The 19,346-nt window shown below is 39.7% G+C and overlaps 1 protein-coding gene across 1 annotated transcript; it reads left to right on the plus strand.

Annotated features, from left to right (window-relative positions):
- Positions 1 to 654: 654 nt before the first annotated feature.
- pomgnt1 (protein O-linked mannose N-acetylglucosaminyltransferase 1 (beta 1,2-)) lies at positions 655 to 16,860 on the plus strand. Its single transcript, XM_069679969.1, has 22 exons — positions 655 to 735; positions 903 to 1,136; positions 2,465 to 2,567; positions 3,058 to 3,173; positions 4,321 to 4,386; positions 4,525 to 4,638; positions 4,739 to 4,856; positions 5,757 to 5,855; positions 6,037 to 6,164; positions 7,633 to 7,703; positions 8,185 to 8,260; positions 9,128 to 9,211; positions 9,432 to 9,473; positions 9,807 to 9,865; positions 11,049 to 11,121; positions 11,942 to 12,070; positions 13,066 to 13,191; positions 13,925 to 13,989; positions 14,071 to 14,115; positions 14,203 to 14,338; positions 14,485 to 14,594; positions 15,745 to 16,860. The coding sequence occupies exons 2-22, from the start codon at positions 1,017 to 1,019 to the stop codon at positions 15,824 to 15,826; spliced, it is 1,962 nt and encodes a 653-aa protein (XP_069536070.1). The 5' UTR covers positions 655 to 735; positions 903 to 1,016; the 3' UTR covers positions 15,827 to 16,860.
- Positions 16,861 to 19,346: the final 2,486 nt, after the last annotated feature.

A 19,346-nucleotide genomic window follows, 5' to 3' on the forward strand; every position in this document is an offset into this window, starting at 1 on the left:
CCAGGGCAAAAATTTTAAGTGAGTGATACATATGACTTAAAGAAAGCAAGATGGGATTTTTTGTTAAAAAACATCACTTATGCATGAAAAGGACAAAATCAGCAAAGAGATAAGAGGTATGGCTTTGTCGAGAGGGGGCGGCAAAATCGACGCAAATCAAAAGTTCCTTACAGTAGCTTTAAGTAATACAAATATAAATGAAGGTTATAAAGGTTAAAAAATGGTATATAATGCAGATTAGGTCTGCGGTAGAGTAATGTAAATTGCATCACTCCTTTTTAAAATTTTATTCAAAGGCTTTTATTATTATTTTTCATGTGCATAAGCTTTTTGCCAAATAGAAAAAAGAGTCCATAATTGTAAATTACAACTAAAAATAAATAAATAAATTGATCGTGTTTCCCCTTAGAGTTCTTTCAATCAAGATATTACCTTTTAAAAAATAAAGTATTCTCCTCTGAAACACGAATGTCACGGTAATACAGGAGAGGCGCAGACTGTGTAAATAAAAAAACATGAACGATGACTGAGGAAACCCTTTATTTGTCCTGGTCGGGGCAGTAACGAGCCTAACAGTGTTTATACTGCAGGAAATCACCGAAGAAGAAGCTTGGTGACGTGATTGCTCTGCGACATAAACACCGCGCATGTAGCAGCAGATACAAGCTGCTAGCTGGATCTTGCTGCTTAAAATATAGACATTAAGACAATGCGAGGCCTTTTGACAACAACTCTGTGAGTGCTAAAGTTAGTATTTCAGCAGAAAAGAGACGACAGATGTGAATAAACCCCTGCACAGTGAACTAGAAGTGTGAAAAATAGTCAGCTAGCTAACATTAGCTGAACTGGGTTGTAAGCTAACTTTATTTCTGACCCATGTCGTGTGTAATTTGTATTTTCAGATGACGATGTGACAGCCAGCCGTGTCTCGGTGGTGTTGTGGAGCAGTGCATGTCCCAGCTGCATGAGCTGGAAGAGGGCAGGCCGAGGGTCTGAGCTCTGTGTCGGAGTCCGGGATGGAGACGTGGACCCCCAATCCCCGAGCCAAACCTTTCATCCCCCGCCAACAAAGAAGCCTGTACCTCACCTGGAAATACAAGCTAACCAACAAGAGGACGATTCGTCGTTTCTGTCAGGTATGTGGAAAAAATCGGTGAAGTCTGGTGTTGATTTGCCTTACTGAATTAGCACTTACTGTCCTTGTTAAAATCAAATTCAGTTTACAGAACTGTAAAAGCTTAATTTCTCCTATTTCGTCCGTGTTCTTGGATTAACAACAATTAACAATACAAGTAAGCTCAAACAGTGATGGCCTTATTGCCCTGTGTGCAGTGAAGCCAGCTACAAGAGATTTGGGAGCTGTTTGATTCTCATTTAGCATCGAAGCAAATATCAAAAGTTGTCCAGTTATGTTTCATCCAAACAAACCCATCTCCAGACTAAAACTTATTCACACTCAGGGCAGGGGAAAAGTCATTCACATACTCATCTTCTTCAGACTCATTCAACTACTGTAAATCCCTCCTTTCAGGCCATCTTTGGTTCTCTCCATCTGCTCCCTGTGAGATTTAGAATTGATTTTAGAATTTTACTTATTTTAAAAGCACGTCTTGTTCTGGCTCCAAGCTACATAGCCAAAATGTAGACAGAATTTGAGCCTCCGGTGGGGCTCTGAGGCTTGTATCTAAAATTGAATGTGCTCTTGTCATCAGGCCCCTCTGATTTGCAACAAGCTGTCCGACCAAGGAAAAAGGCTTGCCTTTGTAAAACCCATTTTGATTTGATTTGAGTTTTTTTATTGTTTTATTCTTTTAATATATATTTTCAATTTTTTTTTAAATGTTTCTTATTTTAGTTGAGTTTTCTTACAGCTTTTGTCCTTTTGGATTAACTTTATTTTGACCCTGCCTTAATATTGTCCTGCTTCATCATGTTTATTTGGGCAAAATGTAGATATTTTAATCTTATTCCCTAGCTTCCTAGCTGTTAGTTTTCCCTTCAACGTCACTGGTTGCATTTATCCATTTTTGGCAATGTTGCATAAAAATGAGCAAGACTGCCACAGTGTCTAACATAAGTCAAAAGAAGATGGCTACTTTGAAACCCAGACGTCAAACAGAATTAATAAAGTCCTGACTAAAAGTGAAAAACATTTCAAAGTAAACATTATATATTTTTTAGAGATAGACCGATATGTTTTTTTCAGGGCCGATACCGATACCGATTATTAGTAGTCAAGGAGGCCGATAACCGATATTTGAAGCCGATATTCATTTGCAGTAAAAGTGAAAATATTGGCGTCAAAATTTTGAATAATACAAAGCATATGCATCAGAGCCAAAATAACCCAGTTTAGAATTGATCTAAAAAAAAAAAAAAAAATGGCCGATGCCGATATGCGTCAAAATGCTAAATATCGGTGCTGATAATCAGTCTATCCCTAATATTTTTTGTCCTTCCACAGGCCGGCGCTGTGTTGTTTCTGCTGATAACTGTCATAGTCAACATTAAACTCATCTTGGACACAAGAAGAGTAGCTAATGAAGATGCAGCAGCTCAAGAATACGGTGAGAAACATGTCCACTGCTCTTTCTGTTTACATGATTTACAACCACAGACTGTAAGCTGTAGGTTCAGCATTAGGCTAAAGTATGACTTAGTACCATTTGTTATGAGCACAAATTTTCATTTTCTGAAAATGGTGACTGTACCTTTGTTTGGTTAGTCCATCAGTCTTTTCCCCTTAGTCATAATGGCAGTAGATAACCAAATAGTCAAATCCACAACTAGCATAATTGTTTTCTTTGGAAACGTCAGGATGTCCACTGGAATATGCTTTTCAGTTATTGTGAACAATGACTGATCACAGTATGAAGACGTGGACCAGAAGGTACTTTTAACAAAGTATGAATCTAAGCGTTTTCTGTTGTTTAAAGGCTGATTATAAAAGACTATTTAGCTTTGTAAATTATGCAACTCTGACACCATGTTGTAAAAATATTTTCTATCTCAGGTGGACCTTTGAGTATCTAATCTTGATCTTATGCTCTTTTTTAGAGGATGCAATACCCAACATGGAGACACCACGCAGGCCAGCGAATGGACGCAAGGTCCTGGACATTGAGGTGTACTCCAGCCGCTCAAAGGTCTACGTGGCAGTTGATGGCACCACTGTGAGTGCGACTGATGGACATTCAAAATCACTCATTCAAATCCTAAATTGATCATTCGGGTGGAAATTAATACTGCTTTATTATTACTGATTCAAGTAACAGCCAAAGATATATATGTGGGCCAGATACAAACCACATTCGTAGTTTTCACAGGTTTACCAGCTGTTATCCAAATACACACCTCTCACTATAAAAATGACCAGCTAGCTACCCAACGGCTAACAAGCAATATATGATAGGCAGGGTTAGCTAGTTACCGCCAATCATATTTGATTGGATACCTTTATTTAACTGCACTCTAAGCTATGCTTAGCCAAATTTGAGCTTGAACCTATTTTTTTTAAAGAACTTTATGGAACTGCATGACACCAAACCCCAGTAGGAACATTAACATGCTTGTCTGGAAAATACAAGTTAAACAAGCAAGTCTACAACAACCAAGCAAACAAATGAAAATAAGTGCATCAGCACAAATGGTTAAACCGTTCATTAAATAAATACCTAGAATAGAACCGTCTTTGTGCTAGAGATGATTTGTCTCCTCGTTCAACTCTGGGCGTCATGGTAAAAAGGATTTAGGTCTTTTTAAAGGTGTGACTGAAACATATCTTTATTTCCCAGCGAGCATTTTTTTGTAGAAAAGATGTTCGAAACTGGTTCAGAAGTGAAAGTGTTTTAATATTTGAAGACACTGATTAAACGTTTGTTTAGACCAGATTTCACCTGCTTCTGTCACAAGATTCATCACACATTTACACACATATTAAAAGCAATTTTCAAGCCTCAGAGCGATTAAAATTATTAAACAAGTGAGCAGTGTATCACAGTCACCAACAAACTTGTTTATGCAAAATGGGACAACCTGGATTTCATCCAACGATAGCTGCATTCAAGCAGAGCGCTGAACAGCTGCCGCGTTCTCCTGTGAAACTTGTGTCCTTCAGGTATTAATCACCTAAGTCAGCATCCAGGGGTCGTTCTGCCTTCGTAGTCAGAGCTGCACAGCCAAAGTACCTGGGCATGCTCAGTCTTCTTTTTTCTTCTTACGATGTCTTAGACGTTCAGACTTGATTTCACCCTGTTTTCAACCAAATTGTCAACGTTGAAATCCCGGTTGGTGCTCACTTGTTTTGCTCATGTGCTGCAGGTGCTGGAGGATGATATGCGGGAGCAGGGCAGAGGCATCCACGTGATAGTTCTCAACCAGGCAACTGTAAGCATCTACTGTATATTCTTTATGTCTAATGTTAACAAATGGCTTTCTGGGTTTAAAAATCTTTTCTTAATTTAATGGGGTCAAAGCTGAAATGTCAGACTTTTTCGTCTATGTCTGTTGCCATGTGTTTGTCAGGGTCATGTGATGGCCAAGAGGATATTTGACACTTACTCTCCTCATGAGGACGAAGCAATGATCCTCTTTCTGAACATGGTGACCCGGGGTCGAGTCCTCATCTTCACCATAAAGGTCAGTCACTTACCTTTTTCTCTATGATGAGTCAGATACCGGTTATTCAGTCTTGTGTCATACAGGCAGGCTACAAATGAAATGTGTTTTTGTCGTGCAGGATGAGGGAACGTTCCACCTGAAGGATGCTGCTAAGAACCTGCTCAAGAGTCTGGGCAGCCAGGTGTCCCTCAACCTCAGCTGGAGGGACATGTGGACGCTAGTTGTGAAGAAAGGAGGTGAAGGATTTTAATTCCTGATGTTTTGCGATTTGCAGCTTCTCCCTCCAGTCCACCATAATACAGTGGAGGTGAACAGGAAGTTTGTTTAGTGGTTGCATATGTGTTAAACAATGAACAAACAGTAACATATTAGTCCTGAAAGTCACACAAGTCACTGAACAGCTTTGTTAATCCACAGCTGATTTAAAAACAGGTGGAGTTTTTGTACGTGTTGGATTTTTCTCTTTATACAAGAGTAAACAAGAGGTTGTTTGAAGTGAATTGCATGTTTAGTTATGTGTTTCAGAAAAGCCTATAAACTGGAAGCAGTTATTAAAGGGCCAGTTCGCCGATTTTCAACTTCAGTCCTATCATGCTATCCGCTTCTCCCTGGAAAACCTCCGCCAGACTACGTAAAATGCGTCATCTGGCAGAGGCCATAGAGCTTGCTAAACTATACTACGGTAGTATTTCACTCCAGCCTCTCTCGCCGGGCCGTTCCTTTCAGAGGGAGGGGCGCAGTGCACGCTGGGTTTTGTAGGAATGTAGAAGGGGCGAAACCACAAGCTGCTTGTACAACTTTCTCCACAGCTATGGCGCCAATTTCAAATATTATTGCTTCTATGGAGGGACACCAGCTTTGACTGATGCTGTTCTGATGAAGTTGTGTGTGTGCTGATATCTGACACACTTTACAAATTAACATTCTGTTACCCTGAACAAAAATATCTGGCATGTGTCACTGTCTGACATGGACACTGTCTTCTGTGTCTTCAAATGCAGAGCTTATTTTCAGCTGAAAAGCTAAGCAGAAGCAGGATGAAGATATTCTAGACTCTATAATAAGTTTAAGCATCTAATCAAGCTTGCTCTATGAGTTTGCTCATCTTGTGTGTTTTTGTGTATTTGGGGTTCCAGGTCAGGTGTATGGAGAGAAGCATGCAAAGTCACCAGCTCTGTCCACGTGGGGAGACCCGGTCCTGCTGAAGACTGAGGTGCAGCTCACCGCCTCTGAAGGTAAAACAGCACTAGCATGCCTGGAAAAGTATCTGACTGATCATGTTGTCTCTGCTGACGGCCCAAACCTAACCAAACCAAAAGATCCATGATCTAAAAGATGGAATATTGTGTTTCACAGCAGTTGGTGAATATTTGTGATATATTTCTAACAAACTGAGTGGGATCTCCCTCCCTGCAGAGGCAGAGTGCCACTGGGCTGACACCGAGCTGAACAGGAGGAGGAAGCTCTTCTGCAGTAAGGTGGAAGGATACGGCAGCATCTGCAGCTGCAAAGACCCGGCCCCCATCGAGTTCAACCCAGACCCTGTAAGAATCTTAAACTCTCGGCTGGATGGTTTTATTTAAATGCACATAATCGATGGACAGAGCCTAAAAGCATGTAGCTTAGCCAGGATCATTTAGTACATTTTAGGTGGAAACATTTTTAACATACTCACTTACTTCATTTTATAACTCCACAATTAACTTATTTGAAAATTGAAAGGAATAGTTAGACTTTTTTTGGAACTATTCCTTTTGGCTTACAGCAGAGAGTTAGCGGATACTAAGCTAAGCTAAGCTAAGCTAAGCGGCTGCTTGTACTAGCTTTATGTTTACCATAGAGACACAAGACTTCTCATCAAATTCTATACCAGAACAATATTTAAAGAAGAATTTTCATGAATGTTAAATTATTTCTCGAATATAATTTACTGTAAATAATTGTAAATAAAAAAAAATCAGGTTATACAAAAATCATGTAAATACAGTTCAAAACAAATAATCAAATAATTGTAGAAAATTGGTCTGGTCTGGTTTGCCATTCTACTGGCCCTTAAAAGTTGATGCCAGGTGGTAACCCTAGACGTGTGAAACTCTCGCAAGATGTCTATACATTGTTCCTTCATTGTGCGCCATTTTCTATATCATCTCTATCGTGGGAGTGAACCTGGAGCGAACCACAGAAGGAGGCGCTGTTTATTAACACGGACATTAATGTGCAGAAAAGGACTCAGTCCAAGTGAAAACGGACACTCAGTACTTTTTATTTGTCAAGTATTTAATTCACACAGGATTATCCTAAAAAAAGGCGTTACCATGTTGTTATTGCAACTATTTGATAAATTACCAGAATACACGATATATATCGTGATACAGGATTTTGGCCATATCGCCCAGCCCTAGATGTATCCATGTTCATGTCCAGTGAAGGAGGAAGAGCTAGTACACATATGCAATGACTTTCATAAAGACAAGACTCTTCGTTTGTGTCATTTTTAGATTCACTGTACACGCTTGCTGTGTTCGAAATGCACACTATAGCAGCAGTACGTACTGATGTGGCCTAAATGTAGTATGTAGTATGCAAACAAAAGCAAAATGTGCAGTATGCCAAAAATACCTGGATGTCATACTGATTCGGAGAAAATCTCCAGTATGCATCGGACCAGTCTACCTCGCCTACTGTATCCCACAATGCAACGTGCTGGAACGTCACAGAGGCAGTTGAAATGACGGACAGCAGCAGCCTTCCAGCAGAAGGGGGCGCTGTAGCTAAAGAAGCCTGGTGTACTGCAAAATGAATTTGAAAAGCTCCTCCATACTACATACTACCGCTGAACACAGTATGCAGTATATAGTATGTAGTATATAGTACGTAGTATGTACTATACAGTACGGCATTTTAATCACAGCCGCTGTTTTATCCCCAAATCAATCTCCGCCTGAGGACATCACAATGTGAATGAGATCAATACTGAAGCTTATTTTACTCACCATATTTTTCTTTCTTCAGCTGCAGAACAATAACGTCTTCAGTGTCCCAGTTGCTGTCATAGCAGGAAACAGACCCAACTATCTCTACAGGTACGTTTAGAAAACTAATATGTATAAACAGAGAAAACATTTATCACCATTTTGTTTGGAAATAAAAAACAAAACAGTGGCAACACATCTAAGAAACTGATCCATAAAATATAGATTTGCTCTTGTTTTACAGACTGTGGAGTTCAGGTTATGTCTTTGATTTGAACTTTTCTTATATAAAAATTCTTGTCCTTTTATGTCAGCATTTGGTAGATAAATTGCATTTCAGCATCTGAGTTTTACCTTCACAGAAATTAAGAGAAAGGAGGACAGAAAACATTTGTAGAAGTTGATGACCTGCTGCTGTAAATTTAAATTAATTCTATAGAAAATAACCTCCGTATATAAACAGCTACTGTCAAAGCAGGATGAAGAAAATGTGGTTCAATTTGTCAAGCAGGGACAATGAAGCAAAAATGATCTTTCTTTGTCACCTGTGCCTAAAATGAGGTAAAAACAACACTTTCTCATCTGTCGTCAGGATGCTGAGGTCACTTCTTTCAGCTCACGGCGTCAACCCGCAGATGATCACAGTCTTCATCGATGGATATTATGAGGTACCAGGTTTTCGTTTCCTTCGTTTCCTTTTCCATCATTTCTGTCAGGTGTTGGTGCCAGATTTTATGTGGTTTAATTAAACACCAGCCTTTTATGTCGTTTGAATATTTTATTCATACATTCTGTAAATAGATATTTAGTTTAGCCAAGTTAATTTTGTTACCCACACCTAGTTTTATACGTTGGGCAGAATAAAACATAGATACTTTTGAAATTATTGATTTGATCTGTATGGACTAAGGTGTGTGGATGCTCTGTCCATGTACCTTTGTGTGTTTATTTTGTTCTATTTTACAAAAAACAACATTTTCCTTCTGCTGCTTGTACACACCCACACAGCCTTCACCACTCTATTAATGACTGCACCACAAACATCAGACACCTTTAGGGAACAAATGGATGAGTTATTTCACACCATATGTTTGTATCATGCATGTTTTCAGATTTAAGAAGACCTAAAAATGTATCTAAAATGTCGGTGGACAAGTGATGCCATAAGCACATTATTTAAACTGCATTTGCATTAAAGTGTTTGTGTCCTGAGCTTTAGATCCATATAAAGAATCAATGACTGTGACTGTGATCACAACAAGCGGTTTCCACTGTAATTGGCATCTTTAGATGCTCTGTGCTAAAGACACATTTCGAATTGAGGCTCAGTACCCAGCACTGGCCATGTAAGGCTATGTTTGAAGCTTTTATACAACTGAACATGAGGAGATAATTCCATGTTTTTTTGCAGTGCATGCAGTTTCAAAGGAAAGCCCTGTTGGTGTTAATTTCCTTTTTTACTTACTTTGACATCTGATTATAGATTGATAAACACTCATGCTGCTCAAACATTTGTGCGTGTGTTTTCAACCCAGGAGCCCATGGATGTTGTAGAGCTTTTTGGACTGAAGGGAGTCCAACACACGCCCATCAGCATCAAGAACGCCCGAGTATCCCAGGTAAACAACAACTAACAACTCGTCATTTAAGTTTTCAGTCTGTGAGATCAAAGATTTTCAAAGTACAATTAGGAGCCATTGTACCTGGATTTTTTGTTTTTACTGCGTTCATTATCGGCCCTATTTTAACTTTCGTTAAAGTGATTACAAAGGAACGCTTTTGTTTTTTTTTAAGTTGTTTCTATTCTAAAATTGTTGTTGTTTGTGCCCCCTGTCGCAGCACTACAAGGCGAGTCTGACTGCAACCTTCAACCTTCACCCAGTGAGTACTCTGTTGTCCTGATGTCAAGACAAACACTGCAAAAGACGGTTCACTTTATTTTTGTTGACTCTAAGAACATGAAAATAAATTAACGTAAATTGTTGTATTGTGAACGTTTAATCTGTCTTATAAGTTGCACTGAATAAAGTAGATGTCATGACAGCATTGGGCCAAAATGACTCCTAACCAAATGCTGTGCCCTCAGTGTGTTAATGAGTATAAAATGTGTGTGTGGAATATGGTGAGTGGAGTTTATTGTGAAGAGCTGTTAATGGTTAGAAGGCTAAGGTGGGGCTGACCATTTAACTTTAGCTTGTGTTATTTTTTTTACAGGATGCAAACTTTGCTATCGTCCTGGAAGAAGACCTGGATATCTCCATCGACTTCTTCAGGTATGTTCCCCAGTATGCACAGCCAACTACTTAACACAGACGGTTTGCTGAGTGGTTATTAATCATGTGAGTGGAGTAAATCAACTTATCAATGACCTACTTCTGTTTTAAATATCAGCAAACTGTTTGAGTCTTTGATTTGGAGTATTTGTGGGCTCAGGAGTAATCTTGAGCTATAACAAATTATAATACACTTTTTTCCCTCCAGTTTTGGACACATATTGCTGTTTAATAATAATAATAATAATAATAATGCATTTTATTTGTATAGCGCTTTTCAAAATACTCGAAAGGCACTCTACATACATTCTCACAACAAAGGAAACACAATAAGAACAAAAGAAACACAATAAAAGGAAACCCAACAATTTAAAACAATGAAATAAAATCAGCCTCAGAGATTAAACGCAGTTCTAAAAAGGTGGGTCTTGTGGGTTGTACATAAAGATGAACGTTTACATTGTGTAAATGAATAACTTTTTAAAGCTTTTAAGCTACAATTAACATTTATTTCATGAACCTTAAGATATGCCTTTGTTGTGTTACATGAATCCCATTGCTAACATGTTGGAATACAGGTTCTGGACTTCCCACTTTATGAATCGAGATGCCAAAATAGCCACTAGATGGCAGAAGAGCCACAGAACAAGCAGCTCTAGCTCTGTGAGAGACTCCAGCCCTGCTTTGTTGGACAGACTTGACTTTGAACTGTGTGTATGCTGCTGTCAGAGCTCCAGCTCCCCTCCTGGGCTGACCGGCTAATTTGAAACACCGACTTCAAATTGCTCGGAAACATTTGCAACTATCATCTCCACCACTTTCATGTTTCCTCTCTGAAATGAGAGCAAAATAATTCTCTCAACAAAAACAAGGCCTTTATTTTTGATGATAACTGTTCTGCCAGATATACAAAGCCCTGATTTAAATTGTACAAAAATCAGCTGTTAAAGGAGGAAATACAAAAAAGATATTCCTCTAACCTAAAGCTTCCACTTGTTAAAAGAAACTGTCTGACTTCTTTTTCTTTTCAAATTGTGTTATAAGGAATTAAATAACCTTCATATTTTCTTCAGGATTTACTGTCACTCTGTTTGTAGCTGCCAGGTGCAAGAAAGCAGTTTTAATAATGATGTGTTGTTATTCATACAGCAGATTTTAATGTTTCTTGATGATTTTCTTGCAGTTTTCTGAGTCAGACCGTCCACCTGTTGGATGAGGATGACAGCGTGTACTGCATCTCAGCCTGGAACGATCAGGTGAGCGCCGCATGCTTCACCTGCTCATACTGTACCTGCCCTTCATTCTTAAGCCATCGTTCTCCTTCTATTCAACCCCGCATCCATTTGTTTCCTGTTACTTATCTTACTTTAATAATATTAGGGTATGTATCTGACTCGAGTAGCTGTTTACGTGTTGATCATCCTTTTCTTTGCTGTTTATACAATTTCTCAAGACTGTGTGCGCAGCTGATCAAATTCTGATTGACATCCACGCCTGCTGCTGAAAACTGCTCATAATGCCCCTAATGCCCCACAGCCATTAATAAACAACCCCTGTAACCACTCAACAACCTGAGCCATCGATGGCTGATTCTCCATGATGCTGCCATCTGACTTGATTGCGCAATAAATATCCAATACCCAATACAAACCCTGTACCAGGAATGTTTACAGAAGCGACGGCTTTTAGAATTTGGTTTTGATAGAATTTGACAGATGAAATATTATGTTCATGAGACCCTTAATTATGAAGCTAGAAGGCTATGGTGGATTTGGCTTTCCTGTTGCTTTAATGGTTGTGTTGACGTCTGAATGTCTGAACATCTCCGCCTCTGGTGGTGTAAGGATTTGTGGAATAGAATCTGTGATGAGGTGATCTGTCAGTTTCCTTTAACCTCAGGGTGTAACTTAACATCGTCCACATCCGGACACCACAGGATTTGTTGCATGTTTTCTCTCCTAGATTAATTTTCCTCTCGGTGGCCGTGTTACTTTTCTAACCATTGGATGACTTTAGGGAGGCTTGATCCTCAAAGAAGTACTGCATGCGTTAACACCTGTTCTGTTTGTTATACAGGGCTATGAACACACAGCGGAGGACCCGGCCCTGCTGTACAGAGTGGAGAGCATGCCCGGCCTGGGCTGGGTGCTGAAGAAGAGCCTGTACAAGGACGAGCTGGAGCCAAAGTGGCCGACACCTGAGAAGGTGCAGGATTTATCTTTTCTGTATTTAAAGCACCCGAACTAGTGCTTTTGGATAGTCATATAAATCATACCAAATCAATTTCCAACTTCCCAGCCTTTCATTTGGTCCCTCAAGGTCACTTAATCACCTTTTATCATTTATTTATTTGTTTACTGACTTTTGCAGACAAAGTTAGGACACTAGTTAGAAAAGTGAATGGAACATTAAGTAGGTCAAGAGTTAGACATATTTATATGTAGTTGGTGGAGACCAACCAGAGCTAAAAGGAGAGTGAGTGAGAGCCAAAAAATTAGTAAAAGCAGTTCCTGTGAGGAACTTTTGGTTTGTGTCGATCTTGGCGACCCCTGTAGACAAAGATGTACATCTTCTCTCTTTGCTGATCTTGTCTGTAGGTCGTGCTTTCTGACAAAAAAAACTCTTTCTGCTTTCACAGTCAAACATATCACTCACTGTGAATCTTTGCTGTGGAAAATGTTAACAAAGTCTGATTCTGCAGTGTGAGCAAGGACCAGCACCGAAGTCTGGTGGCTGATAGCTCGTCGGTAGAGCTGTTAGCAAGTTATGGCTTAGGAAAGTGTTTAAAAACGTAATCCATCTTCACTTTTACTTGGGTAATAATGTATGAAGCCACCACAGTCACCCCGAGCTCCTGTAGTTCACATATTTGCATAGATCTCTGCCGACACAGGTAAAATGTCAATATGGCGGCTGAAAAAATGAGGAAAAGAGTTTGTTCACAGAAAAACCTCTTCAGTGGTCAGGAAGTGGTTCTGTTTTGCAGCTTCTGATCTCAGGTCATCGTCTGTGAAGTTTGTCTAAAGAAATGGAAGTCTAAAAAATCAGGTTATAATTTGGAAAACGATCAGTTTTAATGTGAAATAAGCAGAAAGCTAACACGAGTTGTTAGTGAGTGAAAACATTACATTACATCTTTTTTAAATGTGTCAGATTGTACTGAAGATGTCAGTAAACTGTGAATGATCTTTGTCTTGTAGCTGTGGGACTGGGACATGTGGATGCGAATGCCGGAGCAGAGGAAGGGCAGAGAGTGCATCATCCCTGACGTGTCCCGCTCCTACCACTTCGGCATCATCGGCCTCAACATGAACGGATATTTCCATGTAAGATCTGAGAGAAAAATGCTTCAAAAGGCCTCACGAAGTTAAACTGTGACACAGGACGACACAATACAGCAGGACACTCTGCTCAATCATGTTATACTATTTTAGTAGGACAACACTTACTTACACTTAAGTTTTAATAGTTAAACATTATATGCAATAAAACCATGGAGCACCAACTTAATAGTAATTTATTTAAAGTAGCAAGGAAGATTTTTTTATCATCAACTTTGAGTTGGCTTTGGATCTTTAAATTGAAAGTGGTAATCTTGAAGATCTCGTTCTCTTTGGCGGCACCCTTGGCGATGAACTGTAATTACAGTTTGTTCAGCCATAGTAGATTACTGTTTACTCGCAACACTTGCAGAGAGCGGAAAAGCAGCCGCTTAGCTCCGCCTACCCTCTCTGGCAGACCAACCACTGCTGGCTGATGGAAAACGCGTCACTAACTGGGCGCTACTTGTGAATTCTCCACGAAAGTCGCCACAGACACCCAGTCTGTAATACTGCAAATGCAAAGGCTTTCATCAGTGGGCTATAGGCTCATTTACCATTGTGTTACCTCATTCGGCGATAGATGGAGACTTAACAGACATTTATTTAAATAAAAATCTATCAGATTATGACTTTGAAATGTCATGAACATGCTGTCTGATGGAGCCTTTCCTTGTAGTAAAACTGTAAAGATGAAACATTTTTCACACTTTCTGCTCATGTCTTTTCTGTCTCATAGGAAGTATATTTCAAGAAACACAAGTTCAACACTGTTCCTAATGTACAGCTAAAGAATGTCGACAGGTACGTAAAACCAGGCTGTCAGATATTCTGTTTCTTCAGTGGTCAGTACATTGACAGTCTCGGTGTTCTTGATCTTCACAGCCTAAAGAAAGATGCTTACGAGGTGGAGATCCAAACCCTGCTGAAGTGAGTAAAACTCAGAGGAGATGACGAGAGATGCATTTATTAACTTAGACGTTACAAAGTTGATGTTTTTTGTGTGCGTGATCCCAGGGAAGCGGAGGTTCTGGACCACTCCAAGAACCCGTGTGAGGACTCGTTCCTGCCGGACTCTGAGGGGAAGACCTACGTCATGTTCATCAAGATGGAGACAGAGACCGACATATCCACGTGGACAGAGCTCGCCAAGGTACGCAGTCAGAGCAGGAACACTAATTAATGGACCGTAAAGAGGCCCATGTAAATGTTTGTGCTGGTATTAGTCTGTCGAAGTCTCTTTGCAACAGGAAAGAAAAAGACAAGTACGTTTAATCCTTGCTTCTGTCTTCTGCTCAGTGCCTCCATGTCTGGGACCTGGATGTTCGGGGATACCACAGAGGCCTGTGGCGGCTTTACAGAAAAAGAAATCACGTCCTGGTGGTGGCCGTGCCAATCTCCCCATACTCGTGAGTACAGCTCAAATTGTACATAGATGTGGGAGTCCGTGTGATGTTAAAAGCATCATCTGTCTGCTGAAGGTTTGACATACAGGCTGCACCTTTTATAAACAAATGTATCAGGGCCTAAACACCTCCACCTTTGAAGCCTTGTAGACTATAAGATTCGGTAACATGATAATATCCAAAGTCATACTTCTTGTTGCTAGTTTCCGTGCAGAGTTAACTCGGCTTTGCCTGAAGCAGTGTGGCTGTAGTGATGCACAGCAGAACACAATTTTGTGTCTTCAGATCGTTCAGTTATCGGTCAACCAAGGCAATTTGGTAACCTACTAACATGTCTGTGCAGTGAAGGCACCTCTATAAGTACCTGTACTGGATGTGCTTTGATAAGTAGGTGTAGAGGTTAGAACACAATACAATTATGCACAAGGATATAGTTTAGATCATACACATCCCCCTGTACAGTGTGAGTACAGCACAATCTGTTTCAGCCTCCTAAGTTTTGGGTTACCTTTTTAAAATATTTTCAGCCCATCCTGAAACTTGATTCTCAAAAAAAAGGTTCTGAGCACCATGAAAAAGTTGCATTTTTAAATAGTGCCAAAGTTTCCTCCAGGCACTGGTAAAGGGGGATGATCCTGCATGAATTCATATCAGCAACCCTTCATATAACACGACCAAACAGGACATCCTTCTGTCTCCTGTGTTCAGCTTGGCTTATTGACTTTTATGTGACTGTTCATGTGTATGTTTATTTTATTTTCAAAGCAACAATGCACATTACGTAACATGGGCACTAATGTCAGTCATGCAGGTGCCTGATTTATCCATACATGTTTATTTTAATCTGCATTCCTGGGCAAGTTTTTGCTTTATAAAAATGTTAAAAGAGAACAAACAAATACAAAACGGTCCAATGCACAGCAGCAGATGTGCACAAACACATCATCACAAACAAACACAAGCATATAAGCACAGATGAATTGTACAACGTTTGATGATTCATATACACTTCTCTTATGTGGGGAAAACAGAATAGATAACAGCAGTAAACACAACAAATATGTCACGATCTTTCCCTTTCTGATCCTTTACCACTCTCTGTCCACTCTCTGTCTCTGTCCTCCTGCCATCCATCTCCTTGTCTCACGACTAGTGTGAAGAAACCAGCCAGCGTCACTCCCATTCACTTAGAGCCTCCGCCCAAAGAAGAAGGAGCACCGGTGGAGCAGATGTAGACCTGATGTTTCACTCAAGCACCCACACCCACACCCACACACACACACACACACACACACACACACACACACACACACACACAGACACAGCCAGTCCAGGCCTTAATTCTTCTTCTCCTCTCTCCAACAACAACCACTAATAATCCAGCCTGGGACCGACAACCACAACACTGACTTTCCCAGATGTTGAACTTGTGTATGAAAGGATACCTGGGAAATTGAGTCCCACTTTTCCTCCTTTTCTATTACAAGAAAGAAAAGGGGGGAGTAACACTACGAACTGCACTACTAAATCCGTCCAACAGCTTTAGCAGGACGGTTGATGCTACAACCAGTTTTGTTCAAACATGACTGAACAACCAAATGGCTGTCTGCAGCTGTCTGTTTCTGTTTCCATGACAACTGTAGGTCTACCTGTCGAATTTGAGCTGTGATCGGTACAAATGACACAAACACACTCACCAGAATTAAGTTTTAGTTTTGTTGTGTTTTTTAACTGAGTGCTTTGTCCATTTTGTACATACCTTTTAACTTATCTCTATTTATTTTACATCTGTCAATCAAAAACGAGTTTGTTTGCATTTTTAAAAAAAAGATCCACTTTTATCAAGATCAGTGCTTTTTTTATGAGCCTCACGTTTACAGAGAAATAATAATGTATATACAGTACATGCCTATATATATTTTTTGATGAAAATTTTAAAGGGTCAGCATATTTTTCAGCATTCGATATTGAGTTTGAGTGAGAGAGTTGATAACAGCCCTGTGGGTTTTTGCTATTATTGACTGCTTGGATCAGTTGCCTCGGATCAGGTTTCATGAGGGACACTCGATGGTGGCTGAGAGAGAAAATATAGAATAAATGTTCACAGATTTAGCAGCAAAATGATTTCCACTGACTGAAGTACGTGAGTAAGACTTCCTGTTTTTGTATTGATTTTTATGATATAACTTAAATCAGATTGTGATTTAAATACAAAAATATCCCATTCATTACGAGTACTTATGTTTATAACACGTACTTGTGTCTAGTAGCTCTGAAAGTGAAGTGCTAAATTAATCAGATTATTTATCTCCGATGTCTATGACCTAGGAACAAGTTAATAAAAAGTTATTTAGTTTATTTGCAAAAACAGCTGAAATTTTTTTTTTTTATTTCATTATCATAGTACATGTTTTTTTTGTACTCACAAGACCATAGATCAAAGTTTGACAAAAGACAAAAACAGTCATGGTTTTTGCAGTTTGGAAAAATGGACCTTAATTGTTTTTTCTCATGTTCTTAAGTCAGAAATACGGAAGCCCTAAGCGGACAGGAATCCATTAATTAATTCACTACGTTTTCCCGTGATAGCAAGTAACTTCAGTTGTTTTCTCCAGGTCTCCACTTATTTATCCACTTACGAGATAACAGCGCTGCACCACCGTGACGTCAGTCGAGATCTCCAGAAAACAGCTGGAAATTCCTCGTTATCACTGGAGAACGGAATAAATAAATTGCATGGATGCATGTCCGCTTCGGGCTTCCGTACAAAAGCACAGGAGTGAAGACATTTTGATCTGATGTAAAAAAAAAAATCGATCACTAGAGTTTTTTTTCCTTATGTGCCTTTCAGGGCTTCCGCAGTTTAGACAGCCTACACAGAGCAGATATCAGGCGTAAAGTTTGTTGTTTGTTAAAGTGAGACGCCAGGAAAAGTATTGTTCACCATCGGCATACAAACTTTAAAACCATGTCAAGCCCTCACAACTATTAACTTGCAGCATTCAAAACAGTTAGTTGATTAAGCTTTGAATTTTAATACCCAACCAAGTGAATATTTGTTGCTTCATCGTTTGCTTTTTGTGTGTGTGTTTTGGCCCCTCTCAGCCACCAGAGCAGAAGAAGAGAATGTTGGATAGGTCATACTTTTTCCAGTCCATCTGGGTCTTTTAACTCAGCAGGTTAACTGTCAGCGGATGGTGTTGCTACATAACAGAAAGGCTGATGGATGTTTAAAGGGTCCTCCTGTATTTCATGAACAATTTCTGTCAGTGACCAGGGAATAACAGTTTTCTTTTGCGGTACAGAGAGTCATGTGAGGAGGGTGTTTGTTCCTACTCCATGATCACACAGAAGTTAAGACTGAAAGTAGTTGCTGCTATTGTTTTGAGTCCCTTATTTCAAGATTACAACTTAAATACATGTTGTTGTTTTAAGATTATTATTAGTTCTGTTTTCTAATGTGTTATGTCTAATTTTTAAACACTTTTGTTCCAGATAACACGGTTTTTTTTTGTGGGGAGAGAAGCAGCTTTTAACTATCTTATAATTGGCAATATTTTTTACACTAATGAGATCAAGCTAGGACACTAAAATCATACTGTAAAACCTTTTATTCCCCCGGCGATGTTTATCACAAAGTATATCAGAGTCACGATCACAGGAAGCTGCCTCTGAACCACTAAAAAGCACATTATGACACTAAGGAAGTTGAAGCGAACAAATGGGCACTATCAATTACTGTTGTAATAATAGTATATCTGTCATTATCTGTAATCTCTCAATGAAGCATCTGTAACTGGTTGTTACCAGAGATTGAATGCAGAAAGTCAAACAGAGGGGGTAATCTGTTAACCCTTTCAGTGCCCATCACAGCTGTGTTCTGACCATATGTGGGTGTGTGTTTATTACGAACAGACTCATCACCAACTACTTCACCCTTGCTTTTAAGGGATTTACAGCAGAGTAAACACTATACCGACTAAATGAATGAGTTTGTGACGGACATGCAGCTCCATCAGTATTTGCTATTTGATTTTATTGTGTGTATTTGCGTGTTCAGGAAACATGTTCAGACAGAACCACTTGTTCAGCAGCCCGTGTCCTGACTGGATAAATGTCCTTTTGTCTCCTGGGAATTTCACTTTGCTTGTCTCAAGCTGAAGAAGTAGAATCCGGCCACTTTGTAAGCTACTTTTTCCAGGTCACTCTAGAGTTTGCAGTGTGCTTCTGTGTCTCCTCTGCATTACGGTTAATTTTATTTAATGCTGTGAGATGATTTGGAAAAACTGGTCGCTTTGTTGTACGTGTGACGATGAGGATCCGTGGACATGCTGTAAGTTTCTGATGCAGTTTGACATATATATGAGTTCCTTTATCTTTTATCATGGAAATGAATAAAGATGTTTTTTACTGACACGCTCCTTTTTCTTCATTTTGAGGTCATACCACACTGTATGTTGAAATAATTCATACAGAAGGATTTGATATTAGTGCATATTATTCATGGAATAAACTTTAGAGCTGTTATTATTCTGAGCTCAGGTTTCTGTACTCGCGTGCGGCCTGGTGCTGCCGGCAGATTTCCCAAGAGAGCTTCAGGCAAAGCAACGGTGAGAGGGAACGCATGCAGCGAGGGATATGTATGCAAATCCTCTGGGTTCAGTGGACTCCTGCAGCCGCTGCGGTCTACCAAGGACAAATGTGGCTTCCTGCCCTTTGAGCTCTGACTTCCATAACCTGGGATGTAATGAACCA

This window comes from Semicossyphus pulcher, unplaced genomic scaffold (assembly GCF_022749685.1).
Source record: "Semicossyphus pulcher isolate SPU_LCO1_2020_fin unplaced genomic scaffold, fSemPul1.0.p SCAF_4, whole genome shotgun sequence".
In the NCBI taxonomy this organism is placed as follows: domain Eukaryota; kingdom Metazoa; phylum Chordata; class Actinopteri; order Labriformes; family Labridae; genus Semicossyphus; species Semicossyphus pulcher.